Source organism: Mytilus californianus, unplaced genomic scaffold (genome assembly GCF_021869535.1).
Source record: "Mytilus californianus isolate M0D057914Y unplaced genomic scaffold, xbMytCali1.0.p SCAF_8, whole genome shotgun sequence".
NCBI lineage: Eukaryota > Metazoa > Mollusca > Bivalvia > Mytilida > Mytilidae > Mytilus > Mytilus californianus.
The window spans coordinates 101558812-101577493 of record NW_026262734.1 but is presented as its reverse complement, the minus strand read 5'-3'; the positions used below and the strand labels follow the sequence as shown (position 1 = coordinate 101577493).

The 18682-nt window shown below is 30.6% G+C and overlaps 1 protein-coding gene across 1 annotated transcript; it reads left to right on the top strand.

Annotated features, from left to right (window-relative positions):
* The first annotated feature begins 7310 nt into the window (after positions 1-7310).
* LOC127711616 (uncharacterized) lies at positions 7311-13560 on the top strand. Its single transcript, XM_052217717.1, has 2 exons — positions 7311-7375; positions 11378-13560. Exon 2 carries the CDS (start codon positions 11903-11905, stop codon positions 13253-13255), a length of 1353 nt encoding a protein of 450 aa, XP_052073677.1. The 5' UTR covers positions 7311-7375; positions 11378-11902; the 3' UTR covers positions 13256-13560.
* Positions 13561-18682: the final 5122 nt, after the last annotated feature.

Genomic DNA, 18682 nt, shown 5'->3' with positions numbered 1-18682 from the left:
CATTTCTGGAATCATGTCTTTCACCGGAAAAGATCGTCAATTTCGCACGCCTTTAGGGGGAGTCCGAGGGTTGAGCGCTTACAAACATGTTTAACCCCGCCACATTGTTTAGTGCCTGTCCCAAGTCAGGAGCCTGTAGTTCAGTGGTTGTCGTTGGTTCATGTCTGTCATATTTGTTTTTCGTAAATTGTTTTGTTATAAATTAGGCCGTTAGTTTTCTCAATTGAATTGTTTCACATTTTTCATGTCGGAGCCTTTTATTGACGAACTATACGGTATGGGTTTTTCTCATTGTTGAAGGCCGTACAGTTGCATATAATTGCTTACATCCACCTTATTTGAACTTTGGTGCATGGATAGTTGTCTCATTGGCAATCATATTTCATCTCGATCCTTATTTTTATAATGTTCATTTGTACAAGAACAGAAGGCAAAAACATGTCCAATTCGCCTATATATGCGAGCTGAGATTGTTGATTCGACTTACGAATTGGCATATTTGTATTTTAATTTAGGGGCCAGTATAATCCTATTGTAATGGCTGTCGTCATGATAAGGCAATATGGCAAATATGCACAATTAGCAAAGTATCCCAAATTTTGCCATATATATATGGCAAATAAATGTAAAATGTTGCCATGGATACACAAAATAAATTACATATTTCACCATGTTATCTACTGTAAATCAATTAAATCTATGGAAGATACTGATTACATACCGATGAACATGCATGACCCAAACATTAAGCTTAATTCAGAAGATAGCCTAGAAAAGGTTGGTTGTTAGAAATTATAAGGGTCAATTTCTATTTTATGTCTGCCTGCGGAGTGTCACCTTCAGAATACAATATACGGTGTATTTAGTAGCTATGGAACATTTGTAATTATTTTCTATTTATTCTATTTTTTTTAAATATAATTATCAATCAAATTATAAAAAATCTCAAGTTGAATTTAGTGTTTACGAATGAGAATATTTTATAGGCAAACTCAAAATCGAAAATGACTCAAAAAATTATTGGATAATGCTTGACCACTGCCTGTAACCGAGTACGGCAGAAAGTGATTTTCCCCCGATTACAGTACTGATTTTCACCGATTGATTACTGATTTTCCCCGATTTTCCTATGTAGAGAACATCAAAAGGGTAATTATATATGAATAAAAGAAAATCTGTGTCAATAATTATGCAACCTTCCTTTTCATTCATACATTCTTATCATTGACCTCCCATGGGCAATATGGATTTTGATGACCAATCCTAAATATAGAAAGTTTTCTGAATCAAAGGAAGTCATTGGAAGTGATTTTCTTATATTATTCAAATATCTAAAAGTGTTACTCTAATTATAGAATACTTATTCAAATGTGCAAATTAAGTAGACTTAGATCTGGAAGTACTTTTTTAAGAAGATTAGGAAAATACTAAAAAAAATATGATTTCAATTTCTGATGCAGTGTACTGATTGTCCACGATCAGTGTACAGATTGTCCCAGAGAAGATGAAGTTAATTACAGATTTTCCCCGATTTTCTCTTATAGTATCATAAGGAAAAAGGTTCATTCTAAGTTTTATTTTAAACTGTTACTTGCAAGAAAATGTCAACATACAAATGCTTTAATTGATTTCTAAAAATGTCATCTTCGAAAAAATAGTAGATCACCATCAGAAGACATGTTTATCTGAGAAACTTGTCATTTGGAGAAGACTTGAAGAGTGTAGCGAAAGAGGTTATAAAAGCAGACCATACCAGACATTCATTCCAGAACTTCTTGACAGAGAAGGAAAAACTTTAAAATACAAGATGAAAATATTTTAATTTGTAACTAATCAACAAATACACTACAAAAGATTATAAAAAAAAATCATTACAATATCTGACCATTTCAGACAATTTATCAAATTCACTAAACTATGAATCCAGAAATATACAAACAGTAAGTAATGAACCCCAAGCATGAAGAAGCCTGTTTAAAGTTTCTGAAACAACCAATGAAATATCCATGAACAAAAAATCTCTAATTTAATTTTATATATAAAATCATAGAATTACAGGTTTGCATGAAAATAATTTTTTCTTATATTCCACTATTTATTAATTATTAGCACATGCCTAAGTGTAAAAAAGATCCACATATTAGCTTTATTTTTGAAGGAATAGCTTTTTTAAAATCGGGGACAATCTGTATAGGTATCAGGGAAAATCTGTAATCAACACAAGCTGATCGGGGACAATCTGTACACAAAAGCTCAAGTTTAATTGCTAGTTTTTTTCCATTTAAATGCTTATTTTGTCCAAATTTCTACTTGCATTTTTCAGATTATTATATTTGAAAAAAATGTCATGAAAAAAAATTCATACTCCCAGTTTTCTTAAAGCAGACTAAAACAGAATTTATTTGACTCAAATCAGCTGCAACAGCATCAAAACAAAGAATAAGAGAGGTCATGATGTAACTTCAAGGCAATCCCACCTCAGGATATCACTTACTAATGACTACTGACCAGACAGAATAAATCATCTTTAACCAATTGATTAGTTCAAGCTATTTAAATTAAATGACAGAGCTATAGTGTAAAATTTATCATGAAAAATCAGTACAAAATCAAGGAAAATCAGTACTATAATCGGGGGAAAATCACTTTCTGCCGTACTCGGTTACAGGTAGTGTTGACACACTGAAACGCCTTATCAATGATTTTTCTTTCATTTTCATAAATATTTTGCACGTTGTGTTGTTGTAAATTTATAATCATTGGTTTTCCAGTTTGAATGGTTTTACACTAGTAATTTTTGGGGCCCTTTATAGCTTGCTGTTCGGTGTGAGCCAAGGCTCCGTGTTGAAGAACGTACTTTGACCTATAATGGTTTACTTTTATAAATTTTGACTTGGATGGAGAGTTGTCTCATTGGCACTCATACCACATCTTCTTATATCTACTCACAACGTAATGAAGAATCTAATGTTCCTAGTCGTGTTGTGTAGTATCAAATAGTGAATTATTTTTTTTTAAATCATTGCCTGTCTCAGGAGAACGAGTCCACTCCATAATAGAATAGGAATAAGATCATCTATGTCAATTAAGAGTACAAATGTGTGCTTGATTATAACTGCTGGTTGTCACAAGAGTTGGTAAAATCACTCGAAACTAGGTGAGACATGCGCAGTAGTGGTAGATATGTAGTATGAATATAGAGACTTGAATATTTTAATCAACAAAAAAAAATCCAAACAAAATATCTGTATCATATACCCAAGCGCCTGTGGGAAAAATCGGTCATATTGGTGTATACCTTGTATTGATTATCATTTTTTGCTCTTTAGTATCTATTTAACTTTTCATGTATTGTAGTTTTATAGAAAAAAAAACACGAAAGTTATATATATATATATTTGCAATTTATATAATAGATATATATATACATATGGTGATATATATATACATATGGTGCAACAACATACATCAAGGTATTGTGCCATAGCTTACTATTATATCCGATAATCGTTATATAGTACAAACATTTTCAGTGATTTTTTTCTTCTTCATTTTTTTGCTTTAATATGTGGCAGTGATTTTCATTGAGCAGTTTTGTTTCCTGACACTTTGTTAATCTTTTGTTAGATTTATTTCTTTGTGAATGTCAGATATAATTTATAATTCGTTTATATCATTACCGCAACTGATTTGTTCTGGCGTGCTCGACATGTAGCAAATTAAGAATCATTCAGTTCAAACAGGTCATGGCTAGAGTCGTCTTTTGACTGACTTGGCAACTTTCAGCTAGGTCAGAGTTTTTCTTTACACCATCTTGAAGGTATCAGTGTAACTTTGAGATGAAAAACGTCTATGAAAGCGCCATTCATTTGCTTTGTCATATGCTAAAGGTGATTTTGTGTCTTGAATTGACTCACAATATCATTTATGTTCACTGATCTTTCATCATTGATTATAGTACACCAGTGATACTTTTCTCTCATGTCTTTATTGTGCATTATTTTGTTCTTTCTGTCTTTATTGTCAATTTTTTAGCAAGTGATCATAGTTAAACTGACTTATTTATTTGCGCTACATACTGGAAGAGACAAGCATTAAAAAAAATAGAAAATTTCTGAATTAAGTCTTATACTAGAACATTGTACTGTAGTGTAGGAGTCATTTAGTGTAATCTAACTAAAATATAGATGTCTGATTTCGTTATATGCTCATATATGAACCCCGATGAGTATGCGAGTTACGATAGATCTGAATTGTTATCAGATTGTAGTTAGTGTCAACTTTCATTTTCATTTCAATATTTTTTTTTGCCAAAAAGTGGGAGTGGTGGGGGCTCAGTAAACGCACAGTTTTGAACCCTATATTTAGAATTGCTTCCTTGTCTCACCTTTCCAGCACCTACGGTCAGTGATCGATACTAATATAAACAATAGCCGAGTCTAACTTGACCGGTATACTCAGTAGTCGAAATGGAAGAGCTGGGACTATTATACTAACTAGTATAATAGTCCCATGGAAGAGACACTTGTTTTCTGTAGTTTTTGTTTGATGACCATCAAGAATCTGGATTTTAAATTAACAAAAATGTTGACATTGTACACATGTGAAAGGAGGCTGAAGACAGTAACAACGAGGCAATAAAAATCATTAATGAAAACACATACAACAAGACACGATACAGAAAACTTAAGATTAGCAAGGAGGTTATAACCTCCTTGAGATTAGCAACCCGAACTAAAAAACGGGATGAACTCGACTGTAGTCCAAATAATTATGACATTTTGTACGGCTTTTTGATATTTTTTCTGGACGCCTGCTTATCAAAAATAGCTTTTCTAGACGTCATAATTATTTGGACTAGGCGAACTCATATGATCCGGAAAGGTCAGAAGTTCCTGTTTCACTAGTGACACCTGTATGATCCTGTATCAGCTTTTGAATATGTATAAAAAAAATAATAAACATCTTTATAATGATTATTGTAAATGTGGAAATAAAACCCAGAGGGAGGGAAACAAAGCTAAGTCTTCATATTTTGAAAATAAAATAGAAGAAAATAAAAATAATCCTAAAAATGTTTGGAACCTGTTTAAAAGTATGGGTTACAGTACTAAAAAGAAAGAGAAAAGTAAAGTTGTACTTGATTTAGATAATGAAAACTGTCATGACTCAAATACAGTGGCTAACTATTTTAATAACTTTTTTACAACTATAGCTGATAATTTAGTATCAAAATTACCACCAGTTCCAAAAGTGTTTGATATCGAAACAGACATATTTAAATTTTTTTATAACACTGTTAGGTGTAACGATTTGAGTTTTAAATTAAAACCTGTGACTGAAGAATATATTTTTAAAACAGTTACAACAACTCATTCCAAGTAAAAGTACTGGATTAGATGGAATACCATCAAGGTTTTTAAGAGATGGCTCGAGTATTTCAGAAAAGCCAATTACATATATAGTTAATTTGTCGATAACTTCAGGCATAGTACCTGATGAGATGAAAACAGCTAGAGTGTGTCCTATATATTAGAAAAATAGTAGGCTGGATGTCGGAAATTATCGACCAGTTAGTATTTTAGTAGTTGTTTCTTAAATTGTTGAAAGATCAGTATATTCACAATTTGAGAAATATCTTGTGGAAAATGATCTACTTTATAATTTACAATCTAGTTTCAGATCTACTTATTCCACAGATACATGTCTTATTCATTTGTTAGATCATATTAAAAATGAAACTGCTAAGGGACTCTATATTGGAATGATAATGTTAGATTTGCAAAAAGCCTTTGACACGGTCAACCATCATACATTGTGTAACAAACTACAAATAATGGGTGTCAAATGTACTAAATGGTTTGAATCATATTTATGTAATAGACAACAAAAAAGTAAGTATTAATGGTACTGAATCTGATTTAAGATATATTACACGTGGAGTACCACAAGGGAGTATTTTAGGACCACCATTATTCTTAAATTATGTTAATGACATGTCTATAAGTATAAGTAAAGACTTCAAAATTTTATTATATGCTGACGATAGTACCATACTATATTCTCATAAGAACACAGAAGTTATATCTGAGAAACTGGGTAAGGAACTTGAATCTTGCAGCAAATGGCTGATCGATAATAAATTATCACTTCATTTGGGGAAAACAGAAACTATTCTGTTTGGGTCAAAACGTAAATTGTCTAAAATTCGTAACTTTGACGTAACTTGTAATAATCACACAATTTCATCGCAAAATTGTGTGAAATATTTAGGCCTGCATATTGATAATTCTCTTCCTGGAGAAAATTTTTTAAATAATATTATTCAAAAGATAAATTCAAGATTGAAGTTCCTATACAGACAGGCCAATTGTTTATCAGAACAATCTAGAAAGACTTTAGTTACAGCTCTAATTCAATGTCATTTTGACTATGCCTGTTCTGCATGGTATGCTGGTGTCAGCAAAAAATATAAAGATAAGTTACAAGTATTACAAAACAAATGTGTTAGATTAATAAAAAATACTTGATCATAGATCAAAAGTTGACCATAATGTATTGAATAGTATTGGTTATGTTAATATTGAAAATCGTGTTAAACAATTGAGATTAAACCATGTTCATAATATTTATTACCATCATTGTCCTAATTATATGTATACAAATTTTACAAAGGTAAGACATTTTCATCATCATTTCACACGAAATAGTGAATATAACTTCTGGGTTTCACCAGTAAAGAGTCAACAAAAAGATACATTTTATTTTAATGGCATACAAGATTGGAAAATGTTGCCAAATAATGATAAAAAATAAAGAAAATAAAGGATTTCAAAATTAGCGTCAAAGAGTACTTGACCAAAAGTTATAGTGAGACTTCATCAGACTTCTTTTTATATTATTAAACTTATTTTTTATTTAATGAAGTTTTTATGTCATATTAATTTGTGTGATATAATTTTTTGTATGTCGAAACTATAAGCCGTTTACATGAAAGGACCCCATAGGAAACAAGCTCTAGAGCTTTCATGGGTTATCCCTGATAAAATATCAGCAAATTTTTTCCATGCACTTAAGGATACTACACTCATAAAATGCCATTATATTTTACAAAGCATGTGTTAGTATTGTCTTTATGTATCGTATATATTGAGTATTGTATTAACTCATATGCTTGATATTTTATTGAATAAAATTTTATTATTATATTATTATTATTATTTTGTTATCGTTTACTAATCCGGATTTTTTTAAGTTATCCAAGACCGATTTCTTTCATATAAATTACAAATCTTTGCTAACTTCCTGTTTTGAAAATCCCACAAAAGTTCATCATTTGCAGAGACCTGGATTCAACAGAAAACTTAATATAGATGTGAGTTTACAAAGCCTACCCAAAGGTACTTGTAGACAGGATACCCTATCGATGCCCCTGAGTGGTAGTACCCCGAATGACCCCAGTAGAGAACTCTCTAGAAACGTATCAGTCGACCGGCAAATTTTCAATATCATGTTAAATAACTCAAATGCTGTTTGTCAGTAACAGTAACATATATTCCAAGTAAAAACAATGTTGATAAACGTTTAATAAAAAATGAATCAAAATATAACTTCACAGAGGTACCCAAAGGATATCCTGCCAGTGCCTACAACATACATGTGTACAAGTACCTGTGGCTGTGATCCTACTAGCTAGAAAAGTTGTACAAAGCCTAGTCCAAATAATTATGACGTCTTGAAAGCCTATTTTATTTTTTTGCTCTGAAGCAGGAAAGCGTCAAAGTAAAAAAATGAAAAGCCTTTCAAGACATCATAATTATTTGGACTACGAAGACCAAACACAGGTGCTTGGGTACATAATTTGGATTTTTTTTCCTTGTTTGCACTGAAAATTTAAGTTTCTATTTTTTGAACCAATACTGAGCACTACTAAGCTTGCCTTACCCTTAGGGACTTGACTACAGGTAAGATATATCATATGGGTTCATGCCGATCCAGCCCCAAGTACATTGTAGATGTGGCCCCAGTTGATCCATTCCCAAGTCAATCCATCCCAAGTTGATGCAGCCTACATTTTAAGTCGATCCGTCCCAATCTAAAAAAAAAAATGGAATATCGTTTTTAATGTTTTAAATATTTGTATTTCATGTATATAGAATTCATATCGAATTATATTTTTTTAATGTAAAAAATTTACATTAGAATCTTTTTATCACTTTTAATGAGTAGGGATGATTATGCAGTAGATAGCATTTAATATGCTCAGGGATTCTACTATATAGTTTAGGGCCGCTTAGCGGCCCTTAAATCAGCCAGCAGCCCAAAAATAATTTATAATGTGAACATAAATTCCCAATTCAGAAAAAAAAAAAATTAATATTATAAAAGATGATCCAAATAATTAAATATAATACAATGGTTCAATGCTTACATTTCCTGTTTCTTAGGGTAACAACTTAAGTAAAACTATGGCAACCTTCTACATATTAACAGGGACTTTCTATACTAACGGGACTCGTCTCTATTGATTTTATTGAATTACCAAGCCGCTCGGGTAAAGCTACACCCCAACAATAAACTTAGTTTCGTATCTCTGATATACAAAGCTAGAAGTTATTTGCGTATTTCAAAGCATATTTTAGTGTTAGTATAGAAAGTCCCTGATATTAAACAGCAAGCAACAATCACAAACAAATCTTGTCAATTAAGTACTAAATTTTTTGTACATGTAATTCCTTTTCTGAATTCAACAGTTGGCCAGTCATGCCAGTCCAATTTGAAATCCATTCAAATCAAGGTAAATTTATAAACATGATAAAGATGACCAGTTGTTGAAAAAATTACCCAATGGATGATTTTTTTCAATGGTATATGTTAGCTGTTATATATGTTAAAGGTTATCATAGCTAAGATGCAAGCCTTCAAAAGATAGTGCATCATGTGCAATGATCTTCATGAAACAACTTTTCTGGTTTCAATCCACTAAATGTCAAGCAATCTGGTAATCATATACATGTATATCATAATCAGAAGCCTATCCAGGATTATTCTAAATGTTACAACTCTCTTTACAGCAGTCAGTGTAAAACTAATACATTTTCCGTTTTTACAGGAAAATAAATGTTATTTCGTCTAAGATTTTATGATAAAAAAATTCCCAATTGGGATAAAAATTTCCAATTTGATGGTCAAGGGACCCATTAGAAAACACCTGGAATCATCCCTGATGTTAATAACAATTTTATTAGAAGTCATTATGTTAAACATGTTATAAAAATCAAGAATATTGGGTATATGCATGATTATATTAAAAACATACATAACAGTAGTTAGTGCAATCATTAGTCAACTTAATCAGCAATTTTTCATATTACTTTGATCTTAATATTCTTTTCAACTGGTGTAATTACAAATGGTTAATACATGTACACACAAGATAATCTCCAAGCTTGTGCATTTGTGCACTCAAATTGTTTTCTTTAAAAGTTATAAAAACTGATTGTGAAATATTGTTTGATTTGCCGAATCCCATTCAAAAAAGGTTTAATTAAATGTTGTCATTGATCATCAATACTGTTTCCAAATATTAAAGTATTCCTCCGATCAGCGAAATTTATACAACCTCTTCATTTGCACTAACCCTCAACCAATACTTCAGAAAACTCTCTAACTTTTATAGTAATTATTCATTATCTTATTATGGGGCCAGATGTGCTTGGCGCTGGAACGACTTGGGTCAGATTAACGGGCCGAATCTATTTTGGGCCAGAACGACCTGATACCTATCATAAGTCCGTTAATCCTCTACATGCATTTAAAAAAATGTATACCCAAGGATATACAAGGATATATAGGGGTATACATTTTTTTTTAAATGCACTTTGTCAAATCCCTATGGATAAGGCAAGCTTAGTAGTGTTGAGTATGTGGTATAAAAATAGGAAATTGAAATTTCAGTGCAAACAAGAAAAAAAAAATATTCAAATTCTGTACCAAAGTCCTGTGCAAACATTCACAGGGTACAAATAGATGACAATTTAGTACAGTACATGAATGAAGGAGAGTCTGAATGGGGCGGAAGCAAGTGAACTTGTGAAGTGTTCAATATCATGAATATCCCAACTGTTTCATGATTTTTTTTTTAATGAACAAAGTTATGCAATAAATATTCATTGCCTACAATGTTTTGTTTATATATTTCATATAAAACTATGTTTTTTTTCAAAAACTTTTGTAGTCATTTCTGGTCGGAATTCAATCAACTTGGTATTATAAGAAACAGAAGTGTCACAGGTCTATAATGTTGATGTATTTTGTTGTAATTTCCTAAATTTACTATATATTTCAACCAAATTTATTTGTAAAAAAAATATTGTCATGTTCACAATAGGATAAAACTGGGACATAATATACATGATATATTGACTTACATGTAGTATACAATTCCCAGGATAAAACAACTGCAAAAAAAATATGGATCAACAGATATGTATACTTTAGACAATTCTGTGCCTTCCAATGAAAACTTTCCATTATCAAAAATGTCATAAAAAATATGAAATATGTACATGATGTATACAAGTTAACTTTATTTCAGATAAGGTTTAACTGTGTTTCAAGCTTGTTATCCTCCAGAGTTTAAAAAAAAGATTGTGACTAATAATACATTCCTTACCAGTTTACTTTTTCATGTTTTAAGCCTTAAATAGCAATTTAATTTAAACATCAATTAGCCCTTTTAATTTCATAATTTGAAGGATTAAATGTAACTAGATCATGTATATTTAGGTGTATATTTGCAAGTAATACACTGTCCACACTAGGCATGCTAGGGACTGAATTTGTAGGCAACACAAATCAAAGGATGATAATTGTGTTATTGGGCCACTTACCACACTAACTGTACTAAACTTGACAAAAGGATATATATGAAAATAAGAAGGTGTGGTATAATTGCCAATGAGACAACTCGCCACCAGAGACCAAATGACATAGAAGTTAACAACTATAGGCCAGCCAAAAGCCCTATAACCTTCAACACTGAGCAAAACCCATACCTCATAGTCAGCTATAAAAGGCCACAAAATGACAAATGTAAAACAATTCAAACAAGAAACCTAATGGCCTGATTTAAGTAAAAACAATGAACGATATACCAATATGATATATACATTTGTACAGCAACAAATGACAAATACAAGTTTGTAAGCATTGATCACTTTTTGGTGTCCTGCCTTTAATAGTTTAAACAAAATGACAAAAAAGCAAATTAGACATGTGCAAATTTAAAAATTGTTAAATTTCTCATTGCTACTTGTACATTTAAATATATACTCTTAAAATATACATTTAGAATAAATTTATTTTCTAATTTCAGTTGTGCACATTATGTAATCGATACCTGTACAAAATTCAGACATCTTTAAAGGATAATTGAGAGATGTGAAGTATCATATTAAAGAAAAGCCAGATGGATGGTTTGGTATCCCAGTCAACCTTCTAACTGAAACTACATTTACAAAAGAGATGCATATCTTTAAGGCAGATTCTACAATAATACCTCAGAGTTGTAATAATAGTGTCTAGTGAAAGTCTTTCTATTATCCAGTGTTTTGTCTCAGTGCTTTATCTTATTTAAAAGCTGACCAAACTAGTCATTTAGTAGGCCTGTTAACATTCAACATAAATTAAGCTACCTCATGTAAAATGTAATATGTGCCAAATGGACTTAACATTATCTTCACAAAGAGTAGTCATATAACTTTATATCTCCACAAGATTAGTCATTTAAATATTCAGGCTGTTTCATTATTTTTGTAGTCCACTTTATTATCTTCACAAGATTAGTCATCTAAATATACAAGCTGATTTTTTATTTTTGTAGTCTTAGAAAGCATTAAATATGAATGTGAGGCCCATTGTGTTCGTTGTTGTAGTTGTATGCTGTACAGTTGCAGGATGGATCATTGGACACCATACACTTATTCGAGTGGACAACGAGACTGACCAATCTGAAAATGGACAGGTGTCGGAAAAGACTAGTTCTGTTGAAAAACAGAAAATATTGAAACAGGGAGATAACTCTATACAAAATCAAACATCTTCTATAAAGGGAGATTACTCAAATCAAAATCAACAGTCCTCTGTAAAAGGAGGAATAACAATACAAAATCAAAAATCTTCTGTAAATAATGGAAATACCTTGATGAATACTATTGTAAGTAATGACAAAGTAATTAACAGTATTAAAAACAGTGAGGGAAGAAAAACAAATAAAAAGCCTTTTCTGATATCAGCTATAAAAGCTAAAATGCAGCCTACCATCATGAATAATAAAAACATTCAACAAGCAATAAGAAAAGCTAAACCTGTCGTCACAGATGTAAGTGTTAACAATGGTTTAAAAGTGTTCTCCCACAATGGAAATGATTGGATTCCTGATAACGGCATTTGTCAAACAAAAGATAACTTCATAAAAGCTTCATTGGTTAATTCATGGGGTAATACGCCAATTTATATTCATAGTCCACTTGATGACAAATGGGTCAGTGGGGACCTGATGAAAAGTGGACACTGGGAAGGAAATTTAGTGAATCTAGTGTCACGACTTCTCAATCAAGACAAAGATTTACAGTTTGTAGACTTGGGAGCAAACATAGGAGTATTTGCGCTGTCTATAGCAAAACTGGGAAGGAGGGTGATAGCAGTTGAACCATTGTCGATTAATTTACAAAGATTATGTAAATCAGTGGAATCTGGTGTTTCATTGGATGGCAAGCCATTTTCGGATAAAATCACTATTATACACAATGCTCTATCAGATACGCGTGAAAAAGTAGAGCTCGGGAAAGATTTTCAAAATGTAGGTGGAACATACGTCTTGAAAGATAGTAATGAGAAAAAAGTTCAGGGCAGTTCTGTTTCGGGAAAATACAAAGATGTTGTCATGACAGCAAAATTGGATGATATACTTCAACTTCCGAATTTCGATTTTAAAAAAGTAATTCTTAAAATAGATGTAGAAGGATATGAAACAAAAGTTTTTAATGGTGGACAAACATTTTTTGATACTGTAGATGTTAAAGCAGTTCTTATGGAATGGCGCTGGCATGAAGGAGCACATGATCTACAGCAGCTGCTGGATTTCTTTTTGAAACGAAATTACAAAGCATACAATCCAAAAACTAATCCACTGATTCAACTTCAAACACAAAATGCTCAGAGATGGCCGGGAGATGTCTTGTGGCAAAAGTAATTTGTCAAATAGGGAGGAATGATGTATTTAAATTTTTTTCATTTTTGCAAAAATTGCAACAGGATAGTTTTTCTCAAAAATTAAAAATAGCATTTTAAATTTTGATAGCATTATTTGTATGCAGAATTTATTGAAATCTTGCATTACTTTGTTCATTGTTCAACATTCACAATCATACATGTAAATGGACACAAACATTTCAGTTTTTCCATTGAATATAATTTTCATAAGCCTTGAACTTTGATCAACTCATATACATTCCACTTTCAAGGCCAAAAATAAAATTTAGATTGTTTGATGTTGCCAACCTATATATATAGCTACCCAACTAAAAATCAGCCTTCCTGAAAAATTTTATTGCACAAATTGGTTCAAATTTTTTTTTTAAAAGATTTTTTCCTGCTTTGACATCGTTTTCTTGTCTAAAACATATGTTGTTGGCAAAAAAAAAAAATCCCTACCTACCTACCCAACCCTACAAGGCATGGGTAGGCAACATCAAACAAAGAATTTTTTAAGGGTGGCCCAAATGAAAGCTTCAAAACTTATTGTTATGGTTGGACTATTTCCTTTCAGAAAAATGAAGATCAGTAAGAGTAATTTACTTTTTGGTAGGTTTTCTCACATAGCTTAAGTTATATAACAGTTTCAACAGATTGCTTAATGGTACTTTTTTCATTTGGAAAAACTTACAAGAAAAAGACAAATACAATGTTCTATGAAATAGATCATTCATTCGTGATTGTACACTAAATTTTTTTTTTTGGAACAATCAAATTTTATAAACATGTTTAATTTTGTATGAGAAGCAATTATTTTTCTTCATGACCTAGCTTATTTTCCACCAAATATGTCAAATACATGCATTGACATTTTTCATTTTTTTATGTATTGTATAATTCATTGTTGATTGACATCTTAAGATGACAATTTGTTTACACAGAAAAAGTATGATATTTGGTAGATATTGCATTTATTGTTTTTATTTTAGTGAAGTCATTTATTTTCTATTTTGATTTCTAACATGCATTTTTACACAAATGTACTTTTTCAAATAATTCTGTAAGGCCAGGGTTTTTTAATTTGTTGGTTTACAGATTTTTTATGTGAAAAAGTTGGGTCGGTCGGAAAATAAAAATTCTTACAAGACATTTAAATGAAAATGAAAAAATATATCATTCAGCTTACTTACAATATTTTTGGTATGCTTTTTTTGTCTCCTTTCTTAGTTCCAAATATTATAGCTCAGCTGCTTTCTTAGTTCCAAATATTATAGCTCAGCTGCTTTCTTAGTTCCAAATATTATAGCTCAGCTGCTTTCTTAGTTCCAAATATTATAGCTCAGCTGTTTTAAACATACAATGCATGCAATCATCATATATAAGTTTGTAAAAGTGGAGTACGACCATGGAAAACAGGAAAATAAAATGGTAATTTTACAAACGAAAAAAAACCAATCCTGTTTTTGATATCCGAGTAGATAAACATTTTTGTCAATTTATGAAACAAGAAAATTCCCAATTGTATGTGGATATTTCTTTCTTTTAACTTGAGGTCTTTCCCGTTTGGACGGGTTCATTTCTTCTATGAGATGAAAAATATATCGGAATAATGACAAAAAAAGGAAAACAAAATTATTGTAATGGGATTTTAACATCTGCTTCATTCCGTAAAATTATTTGCTCAAATATTGTTTTAAGGTTAGTTTTGATTGTCTATTTTAGAAACGCAAACTATGGATTATTTTTAGATTTTTAATTTTTTTAGAACATGATATGTAATCATTTCTGATAATATACCATTGAATTTTTGCTATGCAGATATTTTTATTTATATTTTAGGGATAATGTATTTCTTAAGGTTGGTTGGAATAAAAAAGCATGATACGTCATTTTTTTTTCTTTCTGAAAATCCGAAAAATTGGGTTGACGGATCTGTAAACCAACAAATTAAAAAACTCTTGCCTAAGCTCAAGCTTAAAAGTGTACAAACCTGTATATTTTTTCAAAATAATATTGTAAAAACTTATGCTTAGTCATGTGAGACATGTTCTGTTTTTATTTAGAACATATAATTGTTTTATTTTCTACACTTGCTTGATTGATTGTAGTTTACTTAACGTCTCAATTGTGTACAGTTGTATCTGCACACATATGAATTGAATTAAGTTGCTTCTACTATTTTCAGTTTTGATTTTCCTTGTACCATGTGTACCCTGTACCTACATTTGTGAGTGGTTGTTAAAAAATTTATAATTTGTTTATCCTTATGTCTGACCAAAGATTTCTTGACTTGCTTACATTTTTATTTTAACATGTTTCACATGCACATGTTTAAGTATATCACCCACTGTACACCAAGATGTTTTACATCATGCAGATGTATAAAAAGCTTTAAAAAATAAAATTTGTTGTACTTAACATGCTTAAAGTTATATTGTAACTACTTTTGTCAAACATTCACTCAGGTACTATTCAGAATTATTTTATATTCATATATAGATATATATGTATTAATCAAAACTCTAGTTTAAACAGTATTTATTAATGAAAAATTATAACAATGAAAGAGCACAATATTACCCGGTACATAGAATTCAAATATGGGATTTGGAAACTAAATTAGAAAAACTTTTATAAATCCGTCTCTTTAAAACTCTTAATAAGTTATCTATGCACACCTCTGTCTTTATAGTTCTTCCTTATATATATATGCATTTTTGTTGCTGGCTGAAAATAAATACTGTTCAATGCAAAAAAACAAATTTTTTACTTCTGGGAAAAGCTTTTCACAACCCCAAAATACTGTAAATCTACCAAAATGTATTAATTTATTCAAAAATGTCAATTTTTTATCAATTGAAATGAGTAAGTTGTCCTATTTCAGACATGAAACAAAACAAATGTGCACTTCATACACAAACTGTAATGGGTGTCTTATAAAGATTTTTGTCAAGTTTAAATGGGAATAAATGTAGATATTTTATTGGAGATGACTGCATTATTGCATGAACATTCTTTTTAAATATCCAAGCTACACACCCACTGGGAACTTGTCTGTGAAAAAAATTACATACATATACCTCAATATAACTGCTATATTGAGGTATATTCTAGGTGAAAAAAAATCAGAGACAAGTGCCTGTGTATCCGCCTGATGATGTATATGACACCCTTGAACTATAAGTATTATTTTACCTCACAGTATAATTGAATAAAACTATTGGCTAATAAAAGATCACGTGTGAATTAATTTCAGATATTTTTGTCCAAATCCACAGGGAAAAATTCTAACGTCCGTTGAATAACCCTATCATTCACCCATGGTGAATAATCCTATAATTCACCACCGGTGAGGCCAAATGGTACATTCCAGTGAGAAGCCCTTTTATTCACCCCAGTGAGGCCAATATTTGTTTTGTATAACAGTTATGGCCCTATGAGTCAGGAGATATATATCCAAAATTATCAATCCTGCTAAGGGTTGACAATTTTGGATATCCCCCTCCTCAGCGGGCTGTAATTGTATATTAATCTTCATTTGCCAAAAAGTTGAATAGAATTTTTTCCATTAGAACGAGAATAATTATTGAAAAAAAGTTCTTCTGACACAAGTTCATAACATTGATCTAAGGAAGAAATCCACAGGAAAACCAAAGGAAATAAGCTGGCAGTATGTTTTAACTACACACACATTATTACATTTTGTAATCTTATTTTTTTCTATGTTTACATGTAGTTTTGAGTTTTTGACATATTTTATGAAGTTATAAGTCATGTAAGTGTGGTACTGTTAGTAATGCATTTACAACTTTTGTATACTTAATTTATCAAATACAATGTATATTTTACTTAATTAATCAAATACAATGTATATTTTACTTAATTAATCAAATACAATTATATTTTACTTAATCAAATACAATTTATATTTTACTTAATCAAATACAATTTATATTTTACTTAATCAAATACAATATAAAAAAGAAGATGTAGTATGATTGCCAATGAGACAACTCTTCACAAGAGACCAAATGACACAGAAATTAACAACTATAGGTCACAATAGGGCCTTCAACAATGAGCAAAGCCCATACTACATAGTCAGCTATAAAAGGCCCAAAAATGACAAATGTAAAACAATTCAAACGAGAAAACTAACGGCCTAATTTATGTACAAATGTATATTTTACTTAATCAGATACAATATATATTTTATTTAATTAATCCAAGATATTTTACTTAATATTAAATAGATTTTACTTATTACAAATTTTGGTTTGGGTAATATAATAATTTAGATATACCAGCATTATTTATTTATATATATAACATTTATTTTGTCTTTGTGTTATTTTTCATGACAAAATACTCAATATATATATGTATCATGAAATATAGAAATTGATGGATCTATAAGATATTTGTATATGAAATAGTCAAAATGTGTTCACGTATTTGTCCCATGCAACATGAATTGGGTATATGGTTTTTGGTGCATTTTTCTGTTAAAATCAAAATGATGCATAACATCCCATGGTTCATGATTGATTTTACCATAAGTTAAGTCCTATATTTTCTTTATTTTCTTAATTGTTAACCTTTACTTAACTACACTCCTTTGTGGGTGTTGGGTTGTTGTACCAAAAAATTGGCCTACCTATGGTAAGATCTGCTACGAACCAATGGTTTTCAAAATTTACTTATATTTGGTGACAAATATATACAAAAGATGAATAGACATGTATGTAAAATAATTCTATAATGTTGATGTTTTGTTGATTTGAAATAAAAATTACAAAGTATCCAACAAGTGTTGTAATTAAGAAAAATAAAACTAGAGGAACTGGGAACAAAGCTCCCAAAAAGATACACAATTCTCTTGCAATGTCCATGCTTTGGTGATGAAAATCTAAAAAAAATATTGAGATTAAAAACGAAATAGGAGGTGTTCAATGGCTTTATATAAAGTGAAGATTCTTGGAAAATGTCATCAAATTCTGAAACAGGAGTTCAGGAGGAGATAGGTGTATAATTGTGAACTGTGGTGTTCACATGATTTGTTGAAAGAAACCGCAAACAAAAAAAGTGCACAAAAGGTATTTTATGGTTAGAATGTTAGAAAGTTTCAATAAAATGTAATAAGAGGTTAAAAAGAAGTTACAGTTACAAATTGAGTACCCCAAATAAAGCAATGGCGAAATCCTTACTTTAGTATGGGAAACCCCCGCAAATGATTCTGAACAAAAGACAAATTAGGAGGTGCACAATAGCATTGTATGGGTAAATTGTGAGAAAGTTTCAATAAATTGTAATTAGCAACTTAGGAGGAGTTGTGGATAAAATTAGGCACCGAAATAAAGCAGTGGCAAAGTCCATTCTTTGTTACGGAACCCCAAACAATGATTCTGATGAAAAACAAAATTGA